This window comes from Scomber japonicus, chromosome 7 (assembly GCF_027409825.1).
Source record: "Scomber japonicus isolate fScoJap1 chromosome 7, fScoJap1.pri, whole genome shotgun sequence".
In the NCBI taxonomy this organism is placed as follows: domain Eukaryota; kingdom Metazoa; phylum Chordata; class Actinopteri; order Scombriformes; family Scombridae; genus Scomber; species Scomber japonicus.
Genome location: NC_070584.1, coordinates 23,744,687 through 23,771,416, shown reverse-complemented (window position 1 = coordinate 23,771,416; position 26,730 = coordinate 23,744,687). Strand labels below are relative to the sequence as shown.

General features: G+C 40.3%; 1 protein-coding gene across 5 annotated transcripts in view; it reads left to right on the top strand.

The window, feature by feature from the left end:
- The window catches only part of dennd1b (DENN/MADD domain containing 1B), a 104,522-nt gene that overhangs the window by 46,469 nt on the left and 31,323 nt on the right, over window positions 1–26,730 (top strand). For 4 of the 5 annotated variants that reach the window (XR_008321590.1, XM_053322062.1, XM_053322064.1 and 1 more), the window contains exons 7-13: window positions 870–950; window positions 2,271–2,330; window positions 6,173–6,226; window positions 6,836–6,946; window positions 14,643–14,743; window positions 17,166–17,211; window positions 18,861–18,962. Coding sequence is in view for 4 of the 5 variants with exons in the window: in XM_053322062.1 (XP_053178037.1) it covers window positions 870–950; window positions 2,271–2,330; window positions 6,173–6,226; window positions 6,836–6,946; window positions 14,643–14,743; window positions 17,166–17,211; window positions 18,861–18,962 (555 nt within the window). In the remaining variant the exon portion in view is untranslated. The remainder of the gene's footprint in view (window positions 1–869; window positions 951–2,270; window positions 2,331–6,172; window positions 6,227–6,835; window positions 6,947–14,642; window positions 14,744–17,165; window positions 17,212–18,860; window positions 18,963–26,730) is intronic. The other variant, XM_053322063.1, reaches the window with a different exon arrangement.

The window sequence follows — 26,730 nt, the reverse complement described above, 5'->3', positions numbered from 1 at the left end:
ACGAGGGAAGACAGAAGAGCGATGAGGGTTTAAGGCGAGGGGTAAATGAACTGTTTCCCCAGGCCGTGTTGCTGACCATGCGTGTGAGCATTGAGCCTCTCATGACAGGAGGCTGTTCGATTGCACACTCCCCAACACCCCCTCCCTCCCTCCCACCCTTCTCCTACTCTTACTGTATATTGCCGCCAATTCCTCTTAGGTTTCTATTTCTCTCTGGCGCGCACAGGCACATACATACACACACACACACACACACACACATGCACATTTCCTCAAACGGGCAGTGGCTCGTAGCCACAACCAAACAAAGTTCTCACAGAGGGCAAACAGAAAAAGAAGCAAAAACAAACAACAATGCCCGACCTCTGCGCTCACAGTAGTTAGTTTGGTTTAAGTACAAGTTGCAAAGTGTCGTCTCCATCAGTTCTCCAGCTAGAGGCCCGAGAGTGTAAATAGCAGTCTTGTCGTGGAGCTCATAAATGCTGGAAGAATAATCTTGGGGCCTGTTCTGTGGTCAAGCTAGCTCTCTGACGGCTTCTTAAAGTCCCGGTCTTTGGAGTGGGGACCCCTGCTTAATTACTGACAGCCCGCTCTCGGCCGTAAATCAACGCTGCTGGATAATAAGCGTCTGCAGCCCCACGCTCAGCCGTCTTTTAACCTCACCATTGCTCGTTAAACATATGTCAGTCGGATGTTTTGGAGCCCTTCAGGCTTTGCTTCAGGATCGCCCTCTGGTCTGCAGTAGCGCCTGTCCCAGCTACGGTTGTAAGATTGACACATAACTCGTGGCATCAACAAAACAAGTAAATAAAATTCATGTGTCCTATGTTTTCATGTCTTTTTGTTTGTTGTTTGTTTCTCTCCCCTAGGAAAATGACTTGAATGACATGCTGAATTCTCTGTATGATCTGCCTGTACCAAAGCCCTTCACGCCAGTCAACCTGAGTGTGGTAGGTATAGATCTCATATTCCCCCTTATCAGAAGCAAGATTTCTGAGTGTAGAGACAGAGAGAGGGAAGAGAGGGACAGGTAGGTTACTGTAGTAGTGTGTTGCATCAGGAAAGAGACTGCAGGAAAGAAGAGGAGACAATAACAGTTGGCTGAAGTAGTTTAAAGTAGAGCGAGAGACGCAAAGACAAAATATCTAATAGAAAAAAAAGAGGGAGGAATAATGAGAACTTAAATGAAATTGACACAAAGAAGAGAGCAGGAGACACAAATGGCATAAAAACAGACAGAGGGAAAATAGGGCAGACAGGCAAAAAACAGGGAGATGGGCAAAGTATAGAGGCTGAGATGCAGGAGATAAATGAGGGAACAACACAGCAGACAGAAAATGGAGAGCAGAAGGAGGTTAAGATAGACTAGGTAGGAACAGAGAGACACGGAGGGCCCAGGACTGACACTCTGTTTGGAAACAAGAAGTGGCACTAACAGGTTTTTGTGTGATAAGCCTGAGCTGGACATGTTTAAACTTGAAGGGTCCTTTCGCAACTCGTCATGTCTCCTGCTTATCAAAAAGTGAAATGGCTTAACGAGCCCAGGTCCCTCAAAGTCAGCTTGTGTTTGTGTTAACTCTGACAATCTCTCTCCTTGTGTGTTTCTAGCTTATACATAGAAGCTCATTCCCATACAATAAAGCCTGGCCTTTTATAAGTAGCATATAATAGTTTATAGTAGGACCGCTAAACCTCACAGCATTTTGTTCACTTGTGTCTTTATTTCTGAGTTGCTCAGACTCCATACTGTAATGGGATCCAAAGAGTTTCAGTGTTAGCCTTTGTCCTTGAGGACCACAGCTCCTTATTTTGGGCCAATTAAACAAGCAACTCTGGGGCTTTTCTACAAGCCAGGTCTCAGAAGGATACGCATCTATTTAGACAGATGAATTTACAACATAACACGACTAATAGGAGGTAATCAATATATCCCTATGAAGGTTAACAAGGTCAATTCAGATTCCTTGTGATTTATTTTTTCCTCAGTGTCAGATTTTTTTTTTTTTTTATCAGCTCTGTATGTGAACAAAATCTTTTCATGTGAATCTCTGAGCTTCATTGGGAAAGGAGCCCTGGAGAACAGAGGTGATAGCTTCATCTCTCTTCTGGAGAAGTCACTAGTTTGATATTTAATTGATGAAGCAGAATTATTCCCTAAAAGAGTGTTTTTTTGTTTTATCATGGCAGCCAAGAAAGAAGGATCATTGTCCCCTTTCATGTGTGAACCCTGTTTTGCTCTCTCTCTCTCTCTCCCTCTCTCATTGTGCAAGAATGAGCAGTTGTATATTGCCACTGGGCAAGTACTGAGAGATCGGCGAAGCAAGGAGCCGGTGAGTGGAGGGGAATGAGTGAACGGCAGAAAGGGAGGAGGAAAGGAGGCTGCTGTGAAATATGAAACCGCTGCTGTACTAATCGCATGGGAGCCACGGCTTTCCAATTTGGCCAAATAAGCTGCGCTATCTTTTTAAATATAACAAAAACAAACTATCCTGGGCCTTGGTGTATGTTTCTTCTCCTCTGGAAAACAATCAAACTTTGTAAATGATTAATGCCATTCCACACTTCTATATTCTCTCTCTGAATATCAAAAGTTTTTTTTCTCTCTTTATGTTTAAAGCAAAGGCAATTGTGCTCAAAAAATCTCCTTGATGCCTTTCCAGTTAACCCACTTTCAATGTTTCTATATAAACATGTCTTCGAAAGAACAAGAAAAAGGCAGATAAGCAAGCAAACAGCCAATGAAAGCCTGGGTTGAGTTGAGGAGCATGGCTTGTGATTATCACAATGCCATGAATTTGTAGACCAACAGGGAAACATTATTTAGCGCACAGAGCAAAAGCAAAGAAAGCCAGAGATACAGAGAGATATGTATCTACTTACTGTATGTTGTCTTTAACCTCAGATGTATTGTCCAAATGCTCAGATCTTCTCTCATAATTCATGGTTTTGGTCCTATTATTGGTTGTCTTTTCTAGAGCTGCAACGATTAGTCAGTTAATTGATTAGTTGATTAACATTTTTAAGGTATTTGATGAATGAAATATGCCCAACATTTGTTACAGGTTCTCCAGTTTGAGAATATGCTGCTTTTTCCTCATATTACATTATAGTAAATTGATATATTAGAGGTTATTATTAGAGTTTTGAATTGTTGGTCAAACAAAATAACTAATTTGATGGCATTACCTTAGTCTGCAGGAAATTATGATGGTCTTTTTTCAATGTTTTATTTTGTTTTATAGACCTAAACAATTAATTGACTAGTCCAAAAAGTAATCAGAAGATTAATCGATAATGAAAATAATAATTATTTGCAACTCTATTCTTTACCAATGGTTGTAAATAGCTTTCCCTTCCCAAATAGTATTTATTAAAGATGAAATAAAGATTTTTAGCAACACTGTTGTCCAGCAGCTGAGGGATTATGGGAAATGTTTCATTGTTCAACAGCTCAGGGTGAGGTTAATGCATCTTCCCAGCAGTGGGTTTCTTGATTTGAAAGGAATATTATAATAATTAATTATATTGTTATACAATTATATTATTCATTACATTCATTATAATTCAACAGTTGTTCAAATATATATTGTAATGAGCCAATGTTTTATTTTAATGACTTTAAAACACAAGCTTAGCAGTACTATGAGCAGAGCCAGAGAGCCTCCTTTTAACTCATGCTGATTAGAAAATGTAACTAATTATGTTTTAGAAAAAAGATCTCTGAGGAGTATTTCACAGCACAGGCAAATATAAATAGGATTTTACAGTGAAAAGCCAGACTTCCACATGTTAACTTTTACATTTTAAAATGCAAATATACTTTTCTATCACTGGTATTGTTAAATCAATAACCATTCCATTTATTTGCGCTCCTAAAGAATATAGACAGCTAATCATGGGTAGCCTTTTTCTCTACCTAGTATCTTTTGTAGTAATTTATGCAGTATCCGTAGTGGTTTCACAGTAAACCATTAGCTCTGATGCTCTCTAGACTCCCTCTGATTCTCAGCTACAGTATGAACTAAAAAGTAAACAAAAGTATTCCCAGATATAGAAGACTCACATTAAAATGGCATTAAAGCAAGCCCCACTCTAATAAACTTTAGACCTGTTTAACTTCTAAAAGAGTTTTAGATACATTCATAAAATTGTAGTGGCAGCTGTACAATGTGCATAAGGAATTGACAAATTATATATTCATACTTGTATATCTTTTAGCCAGAATAAAAAAAACAATTCAGAACACAAAGCCTCGAATGTTGGTTCCAGTTTAGTGTTTGTTTGTGCCTCGTTTTTATCTCCTCCAAGCTTTTTTCGACTACAGTGACCCTCCTCTGGGAATATGGCGATTGTTTACTCATGGTAATTGTTTTCAAATTTTTCACACTTAATACACATGCGCTTAGGGAGTTTAACATTTTACTTTAAACTCATTGTTCCAATGTCAAACACAGACAGAAACTAAGTGGTTATGTACTGCCATTGTTTTTTTCTTAATCTTTACAGTCTGTTAGTGTTTTTTCTTTGCTCAATCACTGTCACTCTAAGTCTTTTTTTACTGATGGTAATTGAAATTGACCAAATGTCTGGCAGTTGTTTGAAATTTCCCACTGCTGAAAGAATATAAAATTTAAGGTAATTTTCATGTTAGGCTCCAGAAAATATAAATCAGCAGTACTTTATGTGCTATAGTTAATAACCTTTGCACAGACAGACACAGTTAGTTGTTCAGATAATGTTGTCTGCATGATGATGTATATGGGTAAGATTAATCCAACATTGTTCAAAATGGCACTAAATCAAGTGAGTTGGCTTGGGCATTAAATCAAATTGTCGTAACCCTTTTATACACGCAAAGTTGGTGGGGGTTTTTTTTGGGGGGTGGGTTTTTTTTGGGGGGGGGGGGGGGGCGAGGGTTCTTCCAGTGGATTTTTTTTTATTTCTGGATCTTCTCTGTCTGGCTGTGATGGGCTTTTTCTTTTCTCTATCCTCTTATGTCTCTCTAATCAGAGGTATTTGTCTTTCTTGGTGGTTATCCTTTCAGTGAGGCTGCTGATTTGGAATGGCTGTCCTTATATTTGCATGCTGTTTGCTATGAAATGTGCTACTGTTGGCATTTCTGAAATGTAACTCTAATTAATATTCATTATTATTATTATTATTATTATTGTTATTATTATTATTGTGTGTATATATATGTAGATCCGCTTGTCAAAGTGCAGACAGAATTAAAAGAGTGCCAGGACAGTGCATTTGTGTGCAGTTGTAAATGAGAAAAAAAAATCCTAAACAGGCTTGGGTCATGAATGCAGTGCTGTTTTTCAACTAACTGTCAAGTATTGGATGCTGTTTTTCCCACCACAGGGACCGCTAATAAATTCTTAACCATTGGGGAAACACACACTGTGTAATAATTGGATATTATTTGTTCATTATTCCTTTTGAATTAAAATTAAACTATAGTCACTAGTTAAGAACCTGTGCAGTCCTAGTAAACAACATTTTTATTTCACTTTAAATACTGTGCTCACACTGTGAAAAACAATCCACATTAGATGTTACAGTGGATTAAGGGAAGACCTGCAACAGATGGTCGAGTCAAGGCCTAGAGAAACGCAGGTGTAGTAAGGATACAGGAGAGTGTGTGTGAGAGACACAATTGTGTGTTTCAGTTGGTGGTTTGTCTACCTGTCTCCAAACAGCACTTCTCTCAGGCCCCTTTGATCTGAACACTGAACCTGCCCTGCTCTCCCAAAGTGAGACAGGCAGCCCTGTGATCCTCTAAACAACCTGTGTGTGCGTGTGTGTGTCTGTGGATGCACACGTGTGCTCATGTGCACGCATACTTTTGTCTGTGTGTTGGTGCTCCGAAAGCCTTTTTAATGCTTAAATAAAGACTCAGTTTTCCACCGGAGACATCACCCCAGTCTGTGTCTATGGGGAGCTCAGCTGCTATTGAGCTTTCTCTGTTCTGTAGGCCTGATAAAAGCATTGCCACAGTTCAGACACCAGCTCAGCAATTCATATAGACAGAGCTGAAGATGAGCTATAAATCATAGAACAAAGTGAACGGCCCTTTTCCCCCATGTTCCCCTCATTCTCTTCTGTGTGAGTGGTATGCTTCACTTGTGACCTTCCCTCTTCTTTTTCCTGCATGTTTGTGTTTTCGCAGCACTCCTACTTCATCGCCCCGGATATCAATGGACTGCCAACCATCCCTGAGAGCGTAAGTATTCATGGAAAAAAAGAAAGGAAAAAAGAGACAGAAGGAGATAAAGAAAGATCCCTCTCTTCTGAAAACATCTCTGCCTCTAATCGTATTTAATCAGATACACTTGTCACCTTTTGAAATTATTGCACCATCCTCTTGTTTCAGCTTTATCTCCTGTGGTGCTTATACCTTTAATGCCGAAGTTCAGTGGCTGCCATGGGGATTAGAGGATTCAAATTGAACTCGTCTTTTGTTGATTTTGTATTCAAAACGTAGTTCAAGTCAAGCATCTCTGTCTGTTCCAGCATGGGAGATGAAAACTATTAATCAGACAAATTTACAAAAACTTTGACATCAATTGTTTAAAAGTGACTAAATCAGATGGATTAACTGCACAAAGCCCTTCACCTCTTTTAAATCTGTATTTCTTATCCCCTTTTGATTTTATGGCAAAGCAGTATGTACAGAATTGGAAGTCCAAGTCCTTTTTCAGCCAGCACTGTATGTCTCTCTTTATATGGCACACTCTAGCACTTTCACTGTCTGACTTTGACATTTTACTGTAGTTGTGTGAGGACAGTTTGTTATGTACCTGCATATCTTTCTGTTCTTATCTTTTTCCAGAGGAACCTGACAGAGTACTTTGTGGCTGTGGATGTCAACAACATGCTTCAGCTCTATGCCAGTATGCTGCATGAACGGCGCATCATCATTACCTCAAGCAAGCTTAGCACTGTGAGTCCATTCCCTCCAAGTCATTCTCTCATGTAATATCTCTGGTCTGTCATGCACATTGGTTACAATACGTTTTCAAAACATTGTTGATATCTAGGTTGGAAAAAGTTTCCTATACAGTTAGTTCAAGTTAAGGTGAATGTTTCAATCATAAAATATTATGCTGTAATATTAGATCATGTAGGATCCTTGTAAGGATGTTAACTTGCATCCAAAAATGATATTGTACAAGAAGGAAATTGCTAATTTACAGTCAAAAAGAGTCAGTGTTATTATTTATGGCTTCATATGGCATTCAGATACCAATTTAACTATAAATGTTGGACCTCTTTTCTTGATTGAACATGAGGCTCTTCATCAATATTCTAGCAGGATATCAAACCCTAAATAGTGCGATTAGAATATTTATCTGACATGGCTATGCTACTTGTGCAGAGAGGGTTCAACTGATGTGTCTAACCCTCCACCCCTCCTCCCTGCCTGGGCATCCTGCAGTCAGACAGCCACACTATCACCATGCTTTGACACGCTGTGAAATTCACACTAACGCTGGAATATATTTCACTGTTTGTCTTGTACATGTAAAATATTACTGGACAAAAAGCTTTAAATTATCCATTATTACATGTCTTAACTCTCTCACATAATTTAAAACCACTTCTATCTTTCTCTATGAGGGAGGGAATCTCTCTGTGTCTTTCTCCCCCTCTTTCTTCCTATGTTTCTCATTCCATCCTCCCGCTCTTATCTTTGTGGCTGATGGGGCAGAGCCAAATGTTTATGACAGATGAGATGGGAGAGGGAAGTGATGTCATCCAAATCCTATCTGTATCTTTAGTGTAGCTGGCCCTGCCTCTGTATCTACAAGGCTGCAGAACACTCAGAACACTGTACATCCGCAGGGGCCGGTGGTGGTGATGGGTGCTGGAGGGAATGGGACCCAAGGTCTCCCACAGGAATCATAATCAGGAGAAGCTGTAAAAAAAAAAAAAAAAAAAAAAAAAAAAAAATTACCCAGCCCTTAGAGAATTTCACCTGTCTCCCCTCTGCTCTTCAGACCAGCAGCACCTCTGCTCAGGATCTAGGCAGCAAACTGTGGTGTGACACAAGGGTTACATGATGTAAATTATCAGACCCAAGGGTTTTTGTTTTTTTTAGCAGGGGGAGGGGCCAGTGGTGCCTATGATTTACAGTTTTCTGCGGCATGGAGACAAATGCTGGGCTGCTTTTTTTTTTTTTTTTTTTAACAAATATATGCCGACAGGATATTTTAAGAGCTTCCACGTCAGACCTTTACCTCTGTAAGCCTTTTATCCTCTGAAATCCTTCATCCACTCATCTGTCTATCCATCCATCTTCCTCAGGGAGAGGTGTTTTGGTTTGGTAGCAGTATATGTCAGGCAGTGTAGTACAAAGGTATTTTCACATCTCCACTGGGATTACTTGCAGGCCTAGTGTTATTACTGCTCCTGTGATGCGTTATTTTTTGCTGTTGGGTAGATTGACCTCCTAGTTCAAGTGGAAATGACTGCTGTGATTCTACATACTTAACTGCAAAGAGCCCCACTCATTATCCACACCACTGTCTTGTGATCAAATATCTTAAAGTATGATAAATATATAATTAATGTCACAGTTTGTCAGAATGTTTGTTAAAATGAGTGTTAGCAGTCACTGGATGGACAGGTAATATTTCTATAGTCTGCTTGCCACAGATAGAGGATGTATGAGAGAAGGTATTGTTAGTAACATCGTTAGTACCATCCAGCTGCTTTTCACCACCTCCGCCTGTCCAGCCTCTCAGCCAAGCAGAGAGAGAAACAGGGAATAGAAAGTGGAAAGAGGGAGACATACACATACACACACACACACAAAGAGATATACTGCATTCATTCTGCCTGCTCAAGGTGCTGTCTGTGTTAAAGCCTCCGGTGAACCCAGTGTGTCAGTCTGTCGGTACATGGCCGGCGCGTCTCGCAAGCAGCCAACAGCAAAGGAATAAATCATGATCTTACAACAATGCGTCAGTTGACTTATTGCTGTTTCGTGACCGGAGGTGAATGGTACCACTGTTTTAAAAGGCTGGTCGGCGGTGGCGCTGGGGCGGGAGCCAGCCGAGCGTGCAGCCTTGTCATAGGGCCGTATAATAGGACTGCATCGGCCCTTCCTCTAACTAGTCAGTTGGGAGGACCCCCACCACCGCTGCCGCCCCACCACCCTCCACGTCTTTCATCTGCCGAGGCCCCCCAGCTCTCGAGCCCAGCCTCTGCCCGGCCTATCGCCCAAATTCACACAGCCTGGCCCTAGCACCAGCTGACAGCAGCCGTCTCATCAGCCTGTCAGGCCTATGCTAACAAGGAGCTATCCATCCACCATGCCCTAGAGTGCCAGCTGTCTCTCTGTTTCCTGCTTTTTCCTCTGTTGTTCCTCTCCTCTCTTTTCTTGACTTCTTTCTGTCTCTCTACTTTCTCTCTATCTTATCTTAGTTATTCTTCTGCACTGCCATATTATTTTCTGTTCATCTGTCTCTCACTCATTCTGGCTACACCTCTCTTTCTCTCTGAGTTTGCCTCCTGTCTTAATGGGTGTCTTAATGTGTCTTTCTATTGTCGGGCATCTGCAGAATACTGGGGCATCCCCCACCCCCTTCCCCTCCTTGCCCTCAATAGACTTATCTCAGCCTCATGCCATGTGTCTGAGTTAACGTGTGTGTCGTGCCGCTGTGACCACGAATGCGCACATGTGCACGTCGTGGGTGTCTGTGTCCTTTTTGCATGCATCTGTTTGTGTGTGTCTTCTGCGCTCACAGGTGTTTGTGCCTTATGCCTTATGTCTTCTGGCAAGAGAGTCAGTGACTGTGTGTGTGTGTGTGTGTGTGTGTGTGTGTGTGTGTGGGAGGCCTGGCTCTAGCTGTTATCAGTGGTGTCCTGTGTGCCCTCTCTCTCTCTCCCTGTGCCACCTACTTGTTCATGGCACACCTGCGTTGTGCTGGGTCTGACACCGGTGTTTGTCAACAGAGGGAGAAGCAGAGTGCGGGTAATTGGTGACTTACTCTGTGCAGAGAAGGGGAGAGGGTAAGGCTAACACTGCGATAATGCATCCTGAGAAACGAGGGAGAGGTGGCAATGGACAGAAGGACAGCAGGAGGAGAGGAGGAAAACAGAATAAGAAATGAAGAAATGGGATGAAAATGAGGCAGGGAGCAGAGGAGGGAGGATTGAATTCATGGAGTGAGTGGGGACAGAGTTGCAAGGAAAGACGAGTAGAGGGGAAATGAGTATTTGAGGCTGGTGTGAGGAGGTCAAGAGCGACTGTTGATACCATTCTTCCTGTCAAATTGAATTATGTTGCCTGCAGCAGGAGCTATTTGTCTCGCACTCTGCACTCACTTTAATTTAACATTCGCAATAAGTTCTTTCATCTAAGGCTATGTAAGCAGAGGGAATGAGCCTTGGTTGTGTTGTAAGTCTGGTAAAATGGCTTAATCTTCATTATACTACCCTTTTTATATGTGAAGGTTGTCGAATATGTGGAAGTTGTGTATGTTGGCCCCAGCAGTAGGCTTTTCACCCATTTCACTTAAACAGGTCCAGTTATTATTCAGGTAAAGAGGAATGGAGTGGGTGGAAACACACTGCTTACTGACAGAGTCTGCAGTGTTGAGAAGATCTGAGGTCTCTGGTGGCTCCAGCTCTTTAAGGAAACCTCACTATTGAAGGGTTATGTTGCTACTCACGCAGATAGTTTCAAGATATTTTCAGTAACACAATATATAAATATGGCTTGTGAGCAGCTATATAAGTTTTAGTAGCTGCCCACTTGTAATTAACTTTTTTTTGTCAGTTGTGTCATAATTCTGCTTTTTGGTGAGTCCCAGTTCCATACCACCTATTAATTCTTTGCAGGTTTTCAGTGTAGTGTGGTCACACCTGAAAAGTGCCAACATTAAGTATTAAAAAAGTCAGTTTGCATACTAAAAAATGCTGGAATTTAGATATTCAAAAGGACTAAGTCAAGGACAACTGGACTTGCTTTAGATTCTTGAATATTTTTCTCCTCTTCTTTAGTTCAACTGAAGAAGAACTACAGCCACTCACAACTCGAAAATTATTTAAACAAATTGCAGATGGTGAAGTTGTAAAACACTCTTTTCAACACAATATAAAAACAACCATTAAATCTGTGCAAAAATATTTTGCTGTCTGTTCATGAAATTTGCTTGTTAGTGATGTTCCAAAGTGGCAGTTTGATTGATGCTTATCTTTGCACATATTGCCATACAGTATTTCCTGTTATTATAAGATTATTCAGTATGTTATTTTTATATATACTTACTGCAAGAACAGTCACCTGAGACATTCAATCTATATTACATGCTTCATACAGTTTGTTAGAAGTATAGAACTGGAAAACAGCAAGTGACTCACACCTACACCCCATAATTGTCAACCTGTGTGTGACCTCTTGCTTAGGTGGAATGCTATCTACTTCAAAGCTGCAATGCAAATTCATTCTTCCTTCTTCTCCCACTTTCATTCCGTCTTTCCGTCTCTCTCTGTCTGTCTCTCTCTCTGTCTCTCCTTTATTTAGTCCCATTGAATGGATCTGGAAAAACCAGTGTTAGTGTGGACACTTTCTGTCTCAGTTACAGCGCACTAAGAAAGCTCTCAGGGCAGAACCAAAGACCTTGACTGCTTTTTGAAGCAGGCTGTCGCTGTATAATCGGTTAGCTTCTCTCAGAGGAAGGGGAACACACACACACACACACACACACACACACACACATATATACACACACACAGTGTGAGAGGCAGGCAGCCCCTCATTACCGGGCAGAGCCCTGGTCCCTGAGGACTGGACCCAGCACCTAATCCTGTATTTGTTCTTGGGGACTGTATCTGTGATTCTCCATTGAATGGAATATTAAGCACCCAGGTCTTTTGTGGAGCGTGTAAGCCATTTGGCTCCACTCATCTATTATTTATCAGCCTGGCAAATATTTTATCAGCCTTAGCCTCTTATGACCCACTCTCATGTGAAGCCCCCCTTCTCTAAATGAAGAAAAAAAAAGAGGGGTGCGATTTCTCTTTTTTCCAATTTATCTTCTTTTTTACTTTTTGCCTCATTCCCTGTAAAACCTGAACAAGGACACAGGGATTCATATTAAGTTGAAAAAGAAAAGCAAATATGTGAACTATTCCTCTGGAGTTCCCACCAAGTTACCTTATCTCGGGCTCTCTGCCACCTCTATCGCTTTGGAGATAGCAAATAAAAGAAAACAAAAATCTAGATTTGCTTTATAAATCATTATCTTAGTTTCAGTAACCCCCCTCCACTGTCAGGCAACTCCCCTAAGACAACCACCCGGCCTGAGAAGAAGAGAAGCAGAGAGAGACTCCTGTTTTCCCTTTCAACCTGAGAGTAAATCATGCCAGTTGGGGGGCTCACCTTGAGGCCTGGTGGAGATAATTGGAGTTGGTTAGCGAGGTGTTCTGTGCCATTACCTCCTGGTACCAGCGAATGGCTGGGGCTTGTCTCACACTCCCAGAGGAAGAATACACTCGCCTGTTGGCTCTCCGCTCAGTATGTGTGTGTGTGTGTATGCGTGTGTGTGTGTGTCACACGTTTATGTCTGTGTGTATGTATACTCACAGCCAGATTGCTGACCTCTCTTCATTACAATTTAATGGCCCCTTACCGTCATCGCTTTGGAAAAGGGAGAAGTGTGTGATGATTTTGATAGTAGCTCTTCCACCAAGTGCTTCACTTTCACACATTAATATTCATAGCATTGATTTACTTTCAGAATTAACAAAAAAACAAACTGTTTGCCAGGGAATTAATCCTGACAGGAGCGTGGCATTGTTGTGTTTTATTTGAAGACGGCAGGCAGTGGAAATATGCATATTCAGATACACAGAGCAAGACACCAATTAAATGTTGATTAAGTCCTAACTATTGTGGGACTGGGTGTGTGAGAGATTGTGTGGAGACAATAAAAAAAGATCATTGCTTTTTTCCCCCCCCCAGCTGATGTGAAAAATGAATGCAGTTAAAACAAACATGCAGAGAGGGAGGCACATGAACTGACACACACACACACACATATACACACATACACAGGCACTTTCTGCTGTGAGTTTTTCAGATGCCCAGGCTTGATGTTAGGTTGAATTGTGAGGGGCGGTTTCTCTTTCTCTGGCAGCGGCGGTTTTCAGCCGCCAAGCTCACCCGCTTTTGGCTGGTCAATTGTGACACTTTGTGTGTCAGTGAGCAGGGGGTCTCTTGGTAGTTGTGTGTGTGATAGTGTGTGTCCGCTTCACACATTGACTGTGAAGCTGCAGCAGTATAACAGCGGCTGCTGCTCCGGGGTCCCGGCGGTATTGGCCTAGCCCGCAGTCTCTCTTGGCTAACTCATGTTTCATTCTTTGGCAATTTGCCCTAATGAAGTCCCGCAGGAGCCCCTCAGACCTCTGTTCTCTTTCCATATTTAATCATGTTATTTTAATCTGGAGGATGAGCTAACGCCTCTTTCTCCTGCCGTGTCTGCGTGTGCGTCTGTGTTGTGTGTGTGTTGCAGGTCATTACTATAGCTGAGTTTTCATGAGATGGGATGTCAAGAGGGGTATTCTGGCTTTAAGACAATGGAAGACAATGACTTTAATTTTATGTGCAGTGTTAGTTTGACAATGTAGTGAGCTCCTTTGAAAAGGAATGTCAGCTTCATGTGATTGCCTCTCATTATTTGTTAAAAAAGAGGTTAATTATTCCATATTTTCTGCTATAATATCCTAGCCATAGTGGCTGGGATAATTTACATTTTTATGGATAATGTCAGTATACTTTTAAGCTCATTTTATTGTTATTTATGCATGTAGGACCACAATTCTTATTTTGACATTGAATTGAAAATCAGTTTATTATGAACACCAGGCTCATATTTGTTAGATTTTTTTGTGTTCAAAATCGGCTCAGTTCTGTACATTAAATGAATTAAGGATTAATCATACACTTCCTAAAGTCATGTGCAATAGTGTCAGTGTTCTTGCAGACATAAGCTACCAAAAGCAATTTCTGTTTTTCAGTACTTTTCTTTTAACCTCTTTTCCTTTCTCTCTCCTTAGCTGTGCTCCTGTTATGAGGTTAAAGACAGCCTGCTGTCAACTGGTTGATCTCAAGCTTTCATTCTCTTCTTCTCTTTCTTCAACAATAGCTTGCAGGTCGTGTGTTCATCACAGCAGCACTAGACATGTCAGTGTACAATGTTGTTGCTGACGGTGTTTGTGAGCCATATTAAAGGGTAACTCCATGAAATCAAACATGCAGTATATCGACACGTCAACAAAAACCTTCACAACAGCAGTAACCTTGATCATACTTTAAGATAAAAAAATAAAAAAAGAAGGATATTACAGTATATTGTTTGGACAGAAAGAGAGCTGTACTTATCTATAGACTCCAGCAGTGTGGAAATATAGTTGAATAAGTCAAAGAAATGTATCAGAAAGAAGAAAAGCAGTGCATTTAGTTCAAATATATTTTATTACGTTTGCTTCTTGATGCTGTTCTTTTTTTGGGGCACCTCTTGAAAGTGAAATCACACAAACTTTTAATTTTGAAATGTGAAACTACCAGTTAACATTCAGTGTGGAATGACACTGAGTTTGTCCTTCTGTCTTTGTCTCTCTCTCTGTAGTTAACTGCATGTGTCCATGGTGCAGCCGCTTTGCTCTTTCCTTTGTACTGGCAGCACATCTTCATCCCCGTACTGCCCCCGCATCTTCTGGACTACTGCTGGTAAGGCTGACCACCTCTGAAACACACACACACATACACATACACATTGACATAAACAGTACAACACACACACACACATGGACATCATCAGTATCATCGTAATAAATGTTTACACCCCCTCTTTTCCTCTCTCCTGCCACTTTCTCTCCTCCTCTCTCTAATTTTTCAGCCACCTCCTGACATACACACACTTGCACACACACCTGACACATAGACACGTAAACACACACTATGCCATGTGTTCCGGTTATGCACTGAGCTCTGCCGCTAAAACCTTGGTGTAATAGTGCAGACACACATGTTCACACATTCTCCCACCCGCTCTTTCGAGTTGTTCTCACAATTCCTCTCATGGAGCGCCTTCTCCTGTGTGGCCCCTCAACATAATGAACGGCCCGGATCACCTTGCTCCATATTTCATGCCAGTGCTAGCACCACACTCTCATCATCTTAGTCCTCTCAGGGGTTCATTACCACCCATCCAACACCAGTCCAACAAATCTGAATGGACTTGAGTGAAATTGAATGAAGAGGAGAAGTAACATCTCATCTTCAAATCTACATGCATTCAGGTCAACTTAAGATCTGTACATATTTAAAGAAAAAAAAGGAGAAAAAAAAACAGTGGGAAAGTCGGCTTATGTAAAAGGTGTTTTTTTGTCGGATCAGTGCTGATAGCTCGTACAGTACAGTGCTTTACCATGAGGGGCACATCAGCTTTAAGAAGCTATTCATCACTGACAGTAAAATGTGATTTTCAACACTCTGTGAAGACTCATCATTATCTTATCTAATCATATGGGTGTCCTCCATGCACTGGTTAGAAAAAACAAATTATATTAAATGATGTGTGTGTTCGTACATTACATCTGAGTTTTTGAATACTGTGTGCTGGTGTGTGTGTGTAAATGTTGATGGAAGGGAATACTGTATATTCATGAAATGGAGAAACCAGTGAGGACATTGCAGACCTACAGGCCTGCTGTTTATTTTTATTTTTCACTAAGTTGATTACAAGCCTGTTGCTTCTGAATCATTCTGGTCCAGGGATACACTCACCCAAACTTATCCAATTATTGCTGCCTCTGTAAATGTTATCATAAAATGGTTTCTATTATTTGACTTTCTATTTTGTTCATTTTGGTGGATGTTCTGACAATCCTCAAAATAGAAACATGCTTTATGATTCATGTATTTTCAGTCTGAAGATAAATATAACATAGAATAAGAATGACATGTTAATAACCATGTAAATCATAGGTTTTTAATGTTAAAAGGAAACATACAGTATGACACTTTTATTCTTTAGTTTTTTCTTTTTTAGTGCCCCAAGTCTTTCGATGCTTTGTGAAACTACCAGTAGATTAAAAATCCTTTTTGCTAGAGGGAATACTCCTTTAAATGTCCTGCAAAATAATGTATTGTTGTAACTAGTTGTTTTTATCATGATAATAAGTTAGGTAGTAGTAAGAACAGTTACCATTAGTATTTTTCAGTTTTTCCTGGGAGATGAATGTTTACTGGTAGATGGTTTTGTTTTTCTTCTAAATGTATGGAACTACTTGGAACTGTAATTTATTTACAGTTTAAGGCACAATTTAGTGATGCAACCTGAAACTACTCATTAGAGGCAGAATTAAGACCAAACTTGTTTGTGAAGTAGCACCAGATCAATTCCGTTGCTCTGCTACACGCACCAGTAAATCTAATGGCGTTTCCCAGTTTGAGAGTGCTGCTGGTTTTCTGGGAAATAATTTTGCAGCCTGTAGCCCTGCCGTACATGTACTGTAATATAATTGGGTTGAAAAACCACGTAGGGATGATAATCGTTTTGTTGTTTGCTATGACATGCACAGCCAAATTAAAATTGAATAGTACTGTATATTTTCAATCCATCTGATGCACATTTGTTGCATTTCAACATTTGTTACAGAATTTCTAGCAGGTGATAAAATATATTTTTACTTTTAAAATAGCTGCTGTCTTTATTATGTCTGTAACTATTCTTTCATTGCTGAATGATCACTTGATTGTTTTTATAAAATCAATTATTTAGTTTATAAGTTTAAAATAGTGACATATTGCTGTCAAAACTTATATCACAGTCAAGCCATGTCTTTCACAAACTCACAAACCCCACAAATGCAATTTACATTTATATAAAACCTAGTAAACATTTAATAAGCTGTTGTTTTTTATATTATTTTAATCTTGAAAGATTATCAGTAGCAATAGTAATAGTACTACTAGTACTGTACTAGTAGTAGTAACTGAATCATTTTAGAGTATCTTCAACATTAAGCTTTTCCGCTAGATATATGAAATGTGTTTTATGAGTGTAGCCTACAGACATTTTTATCTACTGCATTTAAACATCTGATATTGATTGCTAACAGATTTGTTTTCATCTCTCCATCCACAGTGCCCCCATGCCATACTTTGTGGGAGTTCATCTTAGTCTGCTGGAGGTACGTTAGTTACTCTGTCAGTATGTGTATGCATATAAATATGTATGCATGTAATTGTGCATTGTTATGCTGTATATGTATAATTATATATGCTGCTGCAAAAACTAAACTGTTCATATTCTGTCATTTTCATCAGATACACAAGTATATCACAAATTCCAGGAGTTTTTTTTAGTGAACGGTCTTTAAATAAAAGAACTTACATTAAGTTAAGATGCATTAAATGCATTTGTGCTCTAAATTTTGGTGAAAAATATTTGAAATTTTTTGTAAGGCAATTCTTGACACCTCCAACACACTGAATCAAAAAAAAAAGTAGACTGACTGTTTTTTCCTCTTTATTTGCCTCTCTTGCTTGTGTGCATTCTTAACCAGAAGTACAAAAGACACGGAGAGAAAGGCAGAAAAAGCATCTGCAAACAAAGAGCTTTTCTACTTCATTGTTGAAAACCTGTGTGTTGGTTGGGGGGCAAGCCGTCACCAGCACTGCTGTTGTGTGTGAATGCAAGTTGCACGCACACGCACATTTACACTTGTGTGTAAGTGTTAGTATGTAAGTGTTTGTCTGTGTTTGTGTGTAACTGTGTGTGTTTGTGTGTTTGTGTGTTTGTGTGCTTGTGTGTTTGTGTGTGTGTGTGTGTGTGTGTGTGTGTGTGTGTGTGTGTGTGTGTGTGTGTGTGTGTGTGTGTGTGTGTGTGTGTGTGTGTGTGTGTGCGCGTGTGTGTGTGTGTGTGTGTGCATGCGCGCGTGTGTGATATTTGTCTGACAGTTGCGGCAGTGGCAGTATTTATCACACTCTGCATCCGAGACAGACCCCCTTTCCGCCACTACATAATTAGTCCAGATCAGCATGTGAGCCTCCACTGCACAGGCTGTCACAAAAGTGACAAACTAGAAATTCACACACTATGCCCCCCCCCCCCCCCACACCTGCCTGCATCCTGCTCCACACTGAAATAATTGTTGAATTTGTCGCCATCAGGATGCACACAGCACAGCACAGCATCACTGTGTTGTTGTTGATGCATGAGGTTTTGGTGCTGAGGAAAATGTTTGTGCTATCCAAAATGTTCCCTCTCAGTGCCATTCTTCATTTTTTGAGCGTGTGTGTGTTACATTAAAGATGTTCTAATATATATATATTTTTCCCACATGCTGTTTTTCATCATTAATTGTAAAGAAGCGTGATGACAGTGTGGTTTTAAATATGACCGCTGTCTTTTCTCCTTCTCGGGGCTTCAGGGCAGCAGTGACTTTCTGTGCTGTAAAACACCTCGGCCAAACTTAACATTTAAAATATGAACCTGAATTAATGTTTTATAAATTAATCAAATGATACTGTCTTTAGTTTTCAACATATATCAAACAAACAGGATTTTAAAAATGAATGAATTGCTATGCGGTATTATATACCAAAAAAACTAATAATGTATGAAAACGTCAATATTGTATGAAATATTTCTGGTATTCATTTTCTCAGAGAATTCAAATTCATTATATATGATCAGAAAATATTTGATATCTTGTTAATATCACAATAACTTAAATTAAATATGTAAAGACATTTAAAGGTATAGATTTGTGATCATAATAGTTTTTATTTACTCAGACTCATTATTGATGATCGTTTTGGACATTTCCTCTTTCAGAGAGTTCGCAGTCGGTCACTGGAGGATGTGGTCATTCTGAATGTGGACACAAACACCCTAGAGAGTCCCTTTGATGACCTGCACAACCTTCCCAGTGATGTGGTAAGATACACACACATACACACACAGACCCACATATACACACACACACACGCTTCTCACCCTTTATCATCTCATTACACACAACACACAGAAGGTTCATTTTTTTCTCTTTTATGCCGAGTCTCACTTGCATAAACACACATTTTCCTGTCCTCTCATATACTCATTTACACTCACTCAGATACACTTGCACCCACATGCACACACATACAGAAACACACACACAGACAAACACACACACATGAAGAAACTTGTCAAAGTATAGCTCTGTCCCATCCCCACATCATTAATGACTGCAGTACTGGTTCCTTAGATTGTGGCTGTCTAAAGTAAACTCCCGTCGCGTCGCATGACGCTTGAAGGAGAACAGCATTCCCCGACCATCAGAGGCTTGTGGGAAAATGTGCAACTCCCTTCCCTTCATCTCCATCCATTCTAATCATTATTTCACAAAGTCTTGCATTTCTGCCTGCCCACTGGCACGTTTCTGAGAAGGAGAGATAGGAGGAGGGAACAAGCCAGAGAAAAGAAAAGAAAAGGCAGAGATGGGTGATTTTCTAGGGGGAGAGAGTGGGAAGAAGGGGGCCAATTACCAGTGTGGGCAGTGAAGCCACCTGCCAGCGCATCGTCTCTTTAATTAATGGAGCACTGACGCTGTGGTGATGCTTCCTGTAGCACTGACCGGCGTCAGGGTCACTTGCACATTTACACACATTCTCTCTCTCTCTCTCTCTCTCTCTCTCTCTCTCTCTCTCTCTCTCTCTCTCTCTCTCTCTTTCTCTCTCTCTCTCTTTCTCTTTCTCTCTTTCTCTCACAAACACACACGCACACACACAAACACACACACACAAACAATACACATGCTTGTCTTCCCTGTCTTTGACGAAGCAGGAATCTGTTTGTTTAGCTGTTTTTCAGGCAGTGTGTATTAAAGCTCCTCTGTGAGGCACTGAAGCCCCGCTGAGGCTGCGGACGCACTATTACCCACGCTGTTAACAGTATATACTCAGATTCCACCGCCTACCGGACTCCTGCCGTACCAGCAGTATATAATTCAATCCACTGCCCAGCAGACTCCAGGCCTGCTAGCACTCCCACTCTTCTCTGGTTCTCCTGAATTAGCACTACTCAACCTTACTATGATTGCTAGTGTGCATGAATGCCTCTTTACTACCCATAACAATACGATCTTATACAATTTCCTGACTCCTTTTTTTGGGGGGGGGTTGCCTGTTTTCTTGCTGACCTTATCGCCTCCTGGCAGTTCGAGCTTCATGACACCTGTCTGCTTTCTTGTCTCTCGCACAGTACTTACTGCCAGCCTGGACATTTCTTGCACCCGCTGTTTGTTTCTCATGCTTCTTTGCCTGTGTGCCTGTCTGGCTACACTGCCGCCTTCTCACTTCCTGCCTCCTTGCTTTCTGCACCCAGGGACTCAAGCCCTAAATTAAATTGCAAACTGAGTTTGTCATAAAAAGGAGTCAGGGCTTTTGAAAAGCGACAGAAGCAGAGAGAAAAGCCTTTGTCTTTGCCGTGTGATAAATTAAGTGGCAGGCTCAGAGCCTTTTTGCTTTGATCCCCTACTCACCATTTTTCCTGACTAATGACAGAACATAGCCCACATATCATGTCAAATTACACCACCTGAAACTGAAACTTCACCGGCATTAATATATTTATTGTAACAAATTGTTGTTGTTGTTGTATTTATTCCTATTCCTGTTTTTTTTCCCTGTCTCCTCTTATCTTTACACTGGGGCTAGTAGATTAATAAGGAAGCAAGCAGGTACTAATTGAGTAGAATTCCAGGTCTCTTGTTAGTTTGCTTGTTAGTGATGAGGACATGCCACATGGCATTTGATGTTTGTGTTTACACACAAAGAGATGTTTGAGGCATTGTGCAGTCAAACAGAGGCCTGAAATCTTGATTAATGCTGAGTGATTCTCTGCCTGGGCTGAGCTGCCACGTGTTGTTTCTGAGCTATTAAAACCACCCTTCATTTCTTTCTAATTCTCACTGTTACACTGGCTACTTAACACTCAGACTTTATTCAGTGTGAAACCGAAGCCCTGAGACCTATGAAGTAATGATTATTCTCACTTTAAAAGCCCAGCTTCACTTTGTATGAATATATAAAGCATGAAATGGATTAAAAGGTAAAGGCCATGGGCAATTTTTGTGCGTATTTCAAGTCTAACTAATAGGGAAAACAAAGCACTCTGATGTTGATTTAAGCAAACCTTTCGAGATCCCTCTAATTACAGCAATGCAGGCTGTGAGCACATGTGGACTCTATTACGTGGCTCGGCTGACCAGTGGCCATACTTTTAGCAGGTTCAGAGTTCACAGTTGTCCTGAATTAGCCGCCCCTTTTCAGACAGGACCCCTATACCGGTTCTACTAGTGCCCGCCCCTTAATGATCTTTTCCCGCAATTTCACACATAATATTTTAGATTTATTGACTATTACAAATGCTACCATGCCAGTAGCAGTTCCGTTTGGCAAAAGAGGACATTTCTGGATAAGAGAGTGATTGGTAACAGGTCGAAAGAGGATGCAACTCTTGTTTGAAAATACTTTTTGACATTTCTTGAAATTGGAAACGCATATCAGAGGGCCGCGAGTGATTGGGCTTTTGTTCTGGATTTGTCTTATTCTGACAGTATAAATTCATCACATCAATCTCTTGAATTTTTTTCCACTTCATTTTTAGGTTGTAACATGCTTTGATATTTATTTAAAGTCAGTCCAAACATTTCCAATTTTAACCCATATATTTTAGTATCTTTGTATGAAAATAATGCAGATCAAGAAGTTTTTTTATTGCTTAATTTACTTTTAAAATCCATTCTGATATTGTTGTAAAACCAATTTTTTTTATTTTATTTTACATTGTATATTTTAGCAGGGTTTTAGCACATTATAAGATTTCTTAAGTTAAACTAAAAGTTTCCATATTTTATATCCAGTAATAAACCATATTAATCTCAGGGAGACTGTGCATGTGTCAGTAAAATCAATGTGTTGACAAGAACACTGAAAAGAAATATTCAATAAAAAAAGCAGTAGATTTTCCTTGGAAGATCAAGGTATTTTTGTTTCTTTTTCTGAGATACACAGTTGCTCTTCGACGCAGACATTGTGCTGATAAAGTTATAATTGGCTTTTGGTTGGTTGAGCTGTTTACCGCACTAGTCATTAAAAGTATCCAAGAATAGCAAATTAGGAGTCTGTTAATTCTGAAAACAAACAATATGTGACTGAATCAGATTTTTATTTGATCCCAGCAATTGATCTCAAACCAATGACGGAATAATTTTTTCATGTATTATTCTTTCTGTGCCACCTATTCAAGGTGAGGTGCTACAATGCAGCTTACATCTTTATTTTCAGATGCTCCCTCTCACATCACAGCCTAATTCCTTCTATTCTCCTCCTCTCTGCCTCTCGCTACTTTGCTGACACCGTGTACCCATACATTCCTAGCCTTCGCACATTTGATCATTTGTATTCCCAATCAAGGGGGAAATTTACAGCGTACACTCCTACTTCCTGTATTTCAAGCCTGCATTTGGAGGTTTACAAATGAATGAGGGGGTTGAGGTTGTGTCTGCACGCCTCTCCTGAGATCACCTGGCACACTTAATCAAACATCGCGGCTTTAATTTGGTGTTCAGTTTCCGACGCTCGCAGAAAACAACATCTACATCATCGTCTACAACAGAATACAGCTGACAGCAAGCAAACACACACACATGTATATATGCACACACACACACGTGCACACACACGCAGACGTCTACATATTGTCGGCCAGGAATGTTCATCAGTGACTAAGAATTAATGAGAGATCTAGTTCAGGAGTAAACTTTTGCTACTCACAGATTTTGAGTTTGTCCACCAGATTTCCCCATTTTCAGCTTAGACGTGTCTTATTTCACTGTTGTCTCCCCAGTATAGCGGAGCCGCCTACAGTAAAGCCCCTCACATGCTGTACTAACTCCATGTTAGCTCAATGCTGGGAATGCGGTTGCTCCACCTCAGTTACATACTATACACTACTAACGATCTTCAGCGTATAATAACAAGCTCCAAACAGTGGTTCATTTTTTCATTTTTTCATTTTTTTTTCCTTTGTTGTCGTTCATGCTGTCGAGTCCCTATTTTACCAACTCCAAATGTCAACATCTGTTCATTTGAAACATTATATTTCAGGTTACGATCATTTTAAATGACGCTGAACTGTGCACACACTCTTCTCTGCAGTGTTACCAGCCCTTCATTTGCTCATGTGGAGTTTAAAAGCTGCACTTCATTTTCACATAGTCGTTCTGCCGGCGGTTCACTCTGGATTAGAAGTCAAAAAGGGAGAGCAGTATCACCCACTGCGTTAGTTATTGAAGTGAGAGATGACATTTAGCTGTAGTTAATTATGTATGCAAAACTCAGCCGCTCAGCTGCTATAAGAGGTCAGCTTGACAAAGTAACCCCACACCGGGGAGAATCTCATGGCAATGAGATAGCCCTATTAAAACACACACACACACACACACACACCCAGACACACACACGCGCGCACACCCACACACACACACACACACACACACACACAGACCTTTTCTCCCCCTTGCTTTCTCACTCTTTTTCATTTCGCCTGACTAATGTATTGTATTGCATGAACTTAACAGCAGATCAACATACTGTATGACACAAAAATTATACGTCTGACTAGATGCCTTAATAGTTGAACTATTCTTGTCTTTCTCCATATGTATTTTATTCTACTCACTTTGCTAATTTAATATTCAACAAAGTTATTTTTTGCTATCTTACCAAAGGCTAGTAGTTAGGAATCTTATGTGATTAAATATGAGAGATGATATTTGACTCCACCCTATCAGTCTGAGTAATATCCCCGTTATTGTGCAGTTTCTGTGTGAGTCTGACACCAGAGGTTATTTTAAAAATATCATAAAATATGTCATATTTATTTTAAATTGAATTAATTAATGAATTTTAAAGACGCTCATTGTGTATATGCATGTGTGTGTGCATGTGTGAGAATACTTGCCGGTTTTCTGTGTGTCTTTGTTCAGATTTGTGTGTGTGTGTGTTTGCATGTACTTGTCTGTGTGTGTGTGTGTGTGTGTGTGTGTGTGTGTGTCTGTGCATGCGTGTGTACGTGCGAGTGTGTGTGTGTGTGTGTGTGTGTGTGTGTGTGTGTGTGTGTACAGTTCAGACTGCAGCACATCAAAAGAAAGTGGGAGATTTTCATAACTATTTTTTTTCTTTGTAGTTCTTTAATTGCGTCCCCATGGCTTTCTTTCCCTGGACAGAATCTTAAACAAAACATTCTTTTTTTGTGAGAAGAAAACCCAACTTTTTATTTATTTATTTTTTAACAACAGACAAGTGTCAGGGTTGTTATTTGGGAAGGTTTTTTTTTAATGCTCTAGTGAAAATTTAGTGGAAAATTCTAAATATATATTTAGAGGTTTGTGTGCAACTTCCTTTTCTTTCATTTATTCATTTATTTTCATTTCTGAAACAGTAAATATAATATGGTTAGCCAGGTTCTTATATTTTTTACATGTTTTGTGTATTTGTTGCTAACTGACAGTAGAAGTTAATGAATTGTTTGTTAACAGCAGTAAACAGGTTTCAGGTGTGTCTGACTATGAAATGCATTAAGAGTAGGATCATTCTGGATAGGAATGTTACTTCTTGTTGTGTACAGCATTTTTTCAGTTGAAGTTTTTGAAAAGTACAGTGGGAGTTGCAGTCTGCTCCAAACACAGTGAGAAGAGTCAAAGCTCACCATAACAAAAGATTTTTATCACGAGATTCTCCAAATGCTTGTATAGGTGTAAATGTCCTACTGTATATAGTACCAGCCAGAAGTTTGGACGCACCTCACATTCACTTAAATGAGAAAGTGTGTTGACTGGTATTGTATACAGTACACAGTACCTGCTTTTATGTACACTATGCATGCAAGAGTAAGATGTAAGTTTTTATCCCAGATGGATGTTTCTGTACATATTAATACGTTGAAGCACAGTGTAGTCTCAGCGTACATTTACACACACACACACACACACACACACACACACACACACACACACACACTCTCAGACTCACACATACACTCACACAGATGCCTGGTGTCACCTACAGTGGTATCATCCCTTACAGTCAGGCAGGGATCATCATTGCACCTGCTAATTACCATCTCCAGCTGGAGAGTTAAATGGAGATCTGTTCTATGTCTGACCTTTGACCCCATGCTCTTTATGTGACGCACTTCAAACCCTGTTTGGGGCTGGCTGGGCTGGGCCTTAATGAGGCCCCATGTCTGCCCTCTGTGGGCTGTGCGCCTTGGATGCCCCGCTTTCATCCCCGACCATCTTCCCTTGATGTAAATTGAAAAGATCACAGCTATGGGGAGAAGACCTGTACTGGAAAGGCCTCTCTGCATAGATTATGAATATCATAACTCAACAGTTTTTTTCTTTCTCTTCCACCAACCACCCACTCCCCTCTCTCCTCCTGCCACCCCTTCCCTGTACAATGCTATAGTTCTAATTGGACCCAATGGGGGACTCTCTGCCTTTGATCTCATCACCGCCACTGTGACTTTACACTAAAAAATGTCACTGCCAAATAGGGTTATCACCTGTAGAGCCTGGCCTTCCTCTGATGCCTGTACGCATCTCGTTAGCTTCACTCAAACTGTAGAAGTTAATTAGTTTGACAGAACCATTACCGTGGAGGCATACCTGATGATTGTGGCGTAGGCGCCATATTCAAAATCCAATTACTAAACACACATTTAGTTTTTGTGTCTAATATGTGAAGAAAGGCACCATTGACTGTGCTTTGCCTCTCTCTCAGCAAAGCCAATATTCTTGTATTTGACATGCACTACTAATATATTTGTGATATGCGATAATTTAATTAATCTCCACATGTGACTTAAGAAGATTTTTTTTCATCATGCTTAATCTTGTGAATAAATGTGAAACTTTGAACTTATCGCTTTATCACCCATTTTTCTCCAACACTGAGAAACAAAACACAAGTGATTGTGTCCCCACCTCATTAAAAAGTGTTTGCCACTGCAGTGCTCTCACCCGTTCAAAGCTGCTGTACAGAACTCTGTGTGCAGAGTAAACTCAGCTATCCCATCTTCTCTGACAGTCTTTGGGGTATGCCTCCCCCAGTTAGACTGACATTGTGTTCGCTTTGATTCTCCCCTCGAAAAAAAGACAGTTTAATGATTTGCAAGGATGAAAAAAATCAGTGAAAATGCACATAAACATGAAATATTAATTCTAGAAAGGGCTTTACATAAACATAAAAGCATTTAGCACAGTGAGTGAATATGGAGATGACACTTGTTAATTTAACCGTGATAAACTTTCTGTTTGATGCCTTGGAGCATTTGCAATGGCAGCACGGGGATGTTGTGGAGAGTGAGAAAGCCCAGGGGAGAGGAATCAACACTGTTCGTTTTGTCTTTGTCCCAGTTTAAGACTGCCACTCTCTCCGTCTCTCTCTCTCTGTTGGTTCCTTTCTTTCTCTCTCTGTTTCTTTCTGCCTGTCCTCTGTATGAGCTTTGCTAACGCTTTGCTTCTCCTCCCTCCAGTTTTCCTGATAGGCTAATTGCAGACACGAGATCGCAATATCCCTCCATCGCTACAGCTACACAGCATGATATATTTGGCCACCTCTGATTGAAATAGACTTGATCAAAATTGTATTAT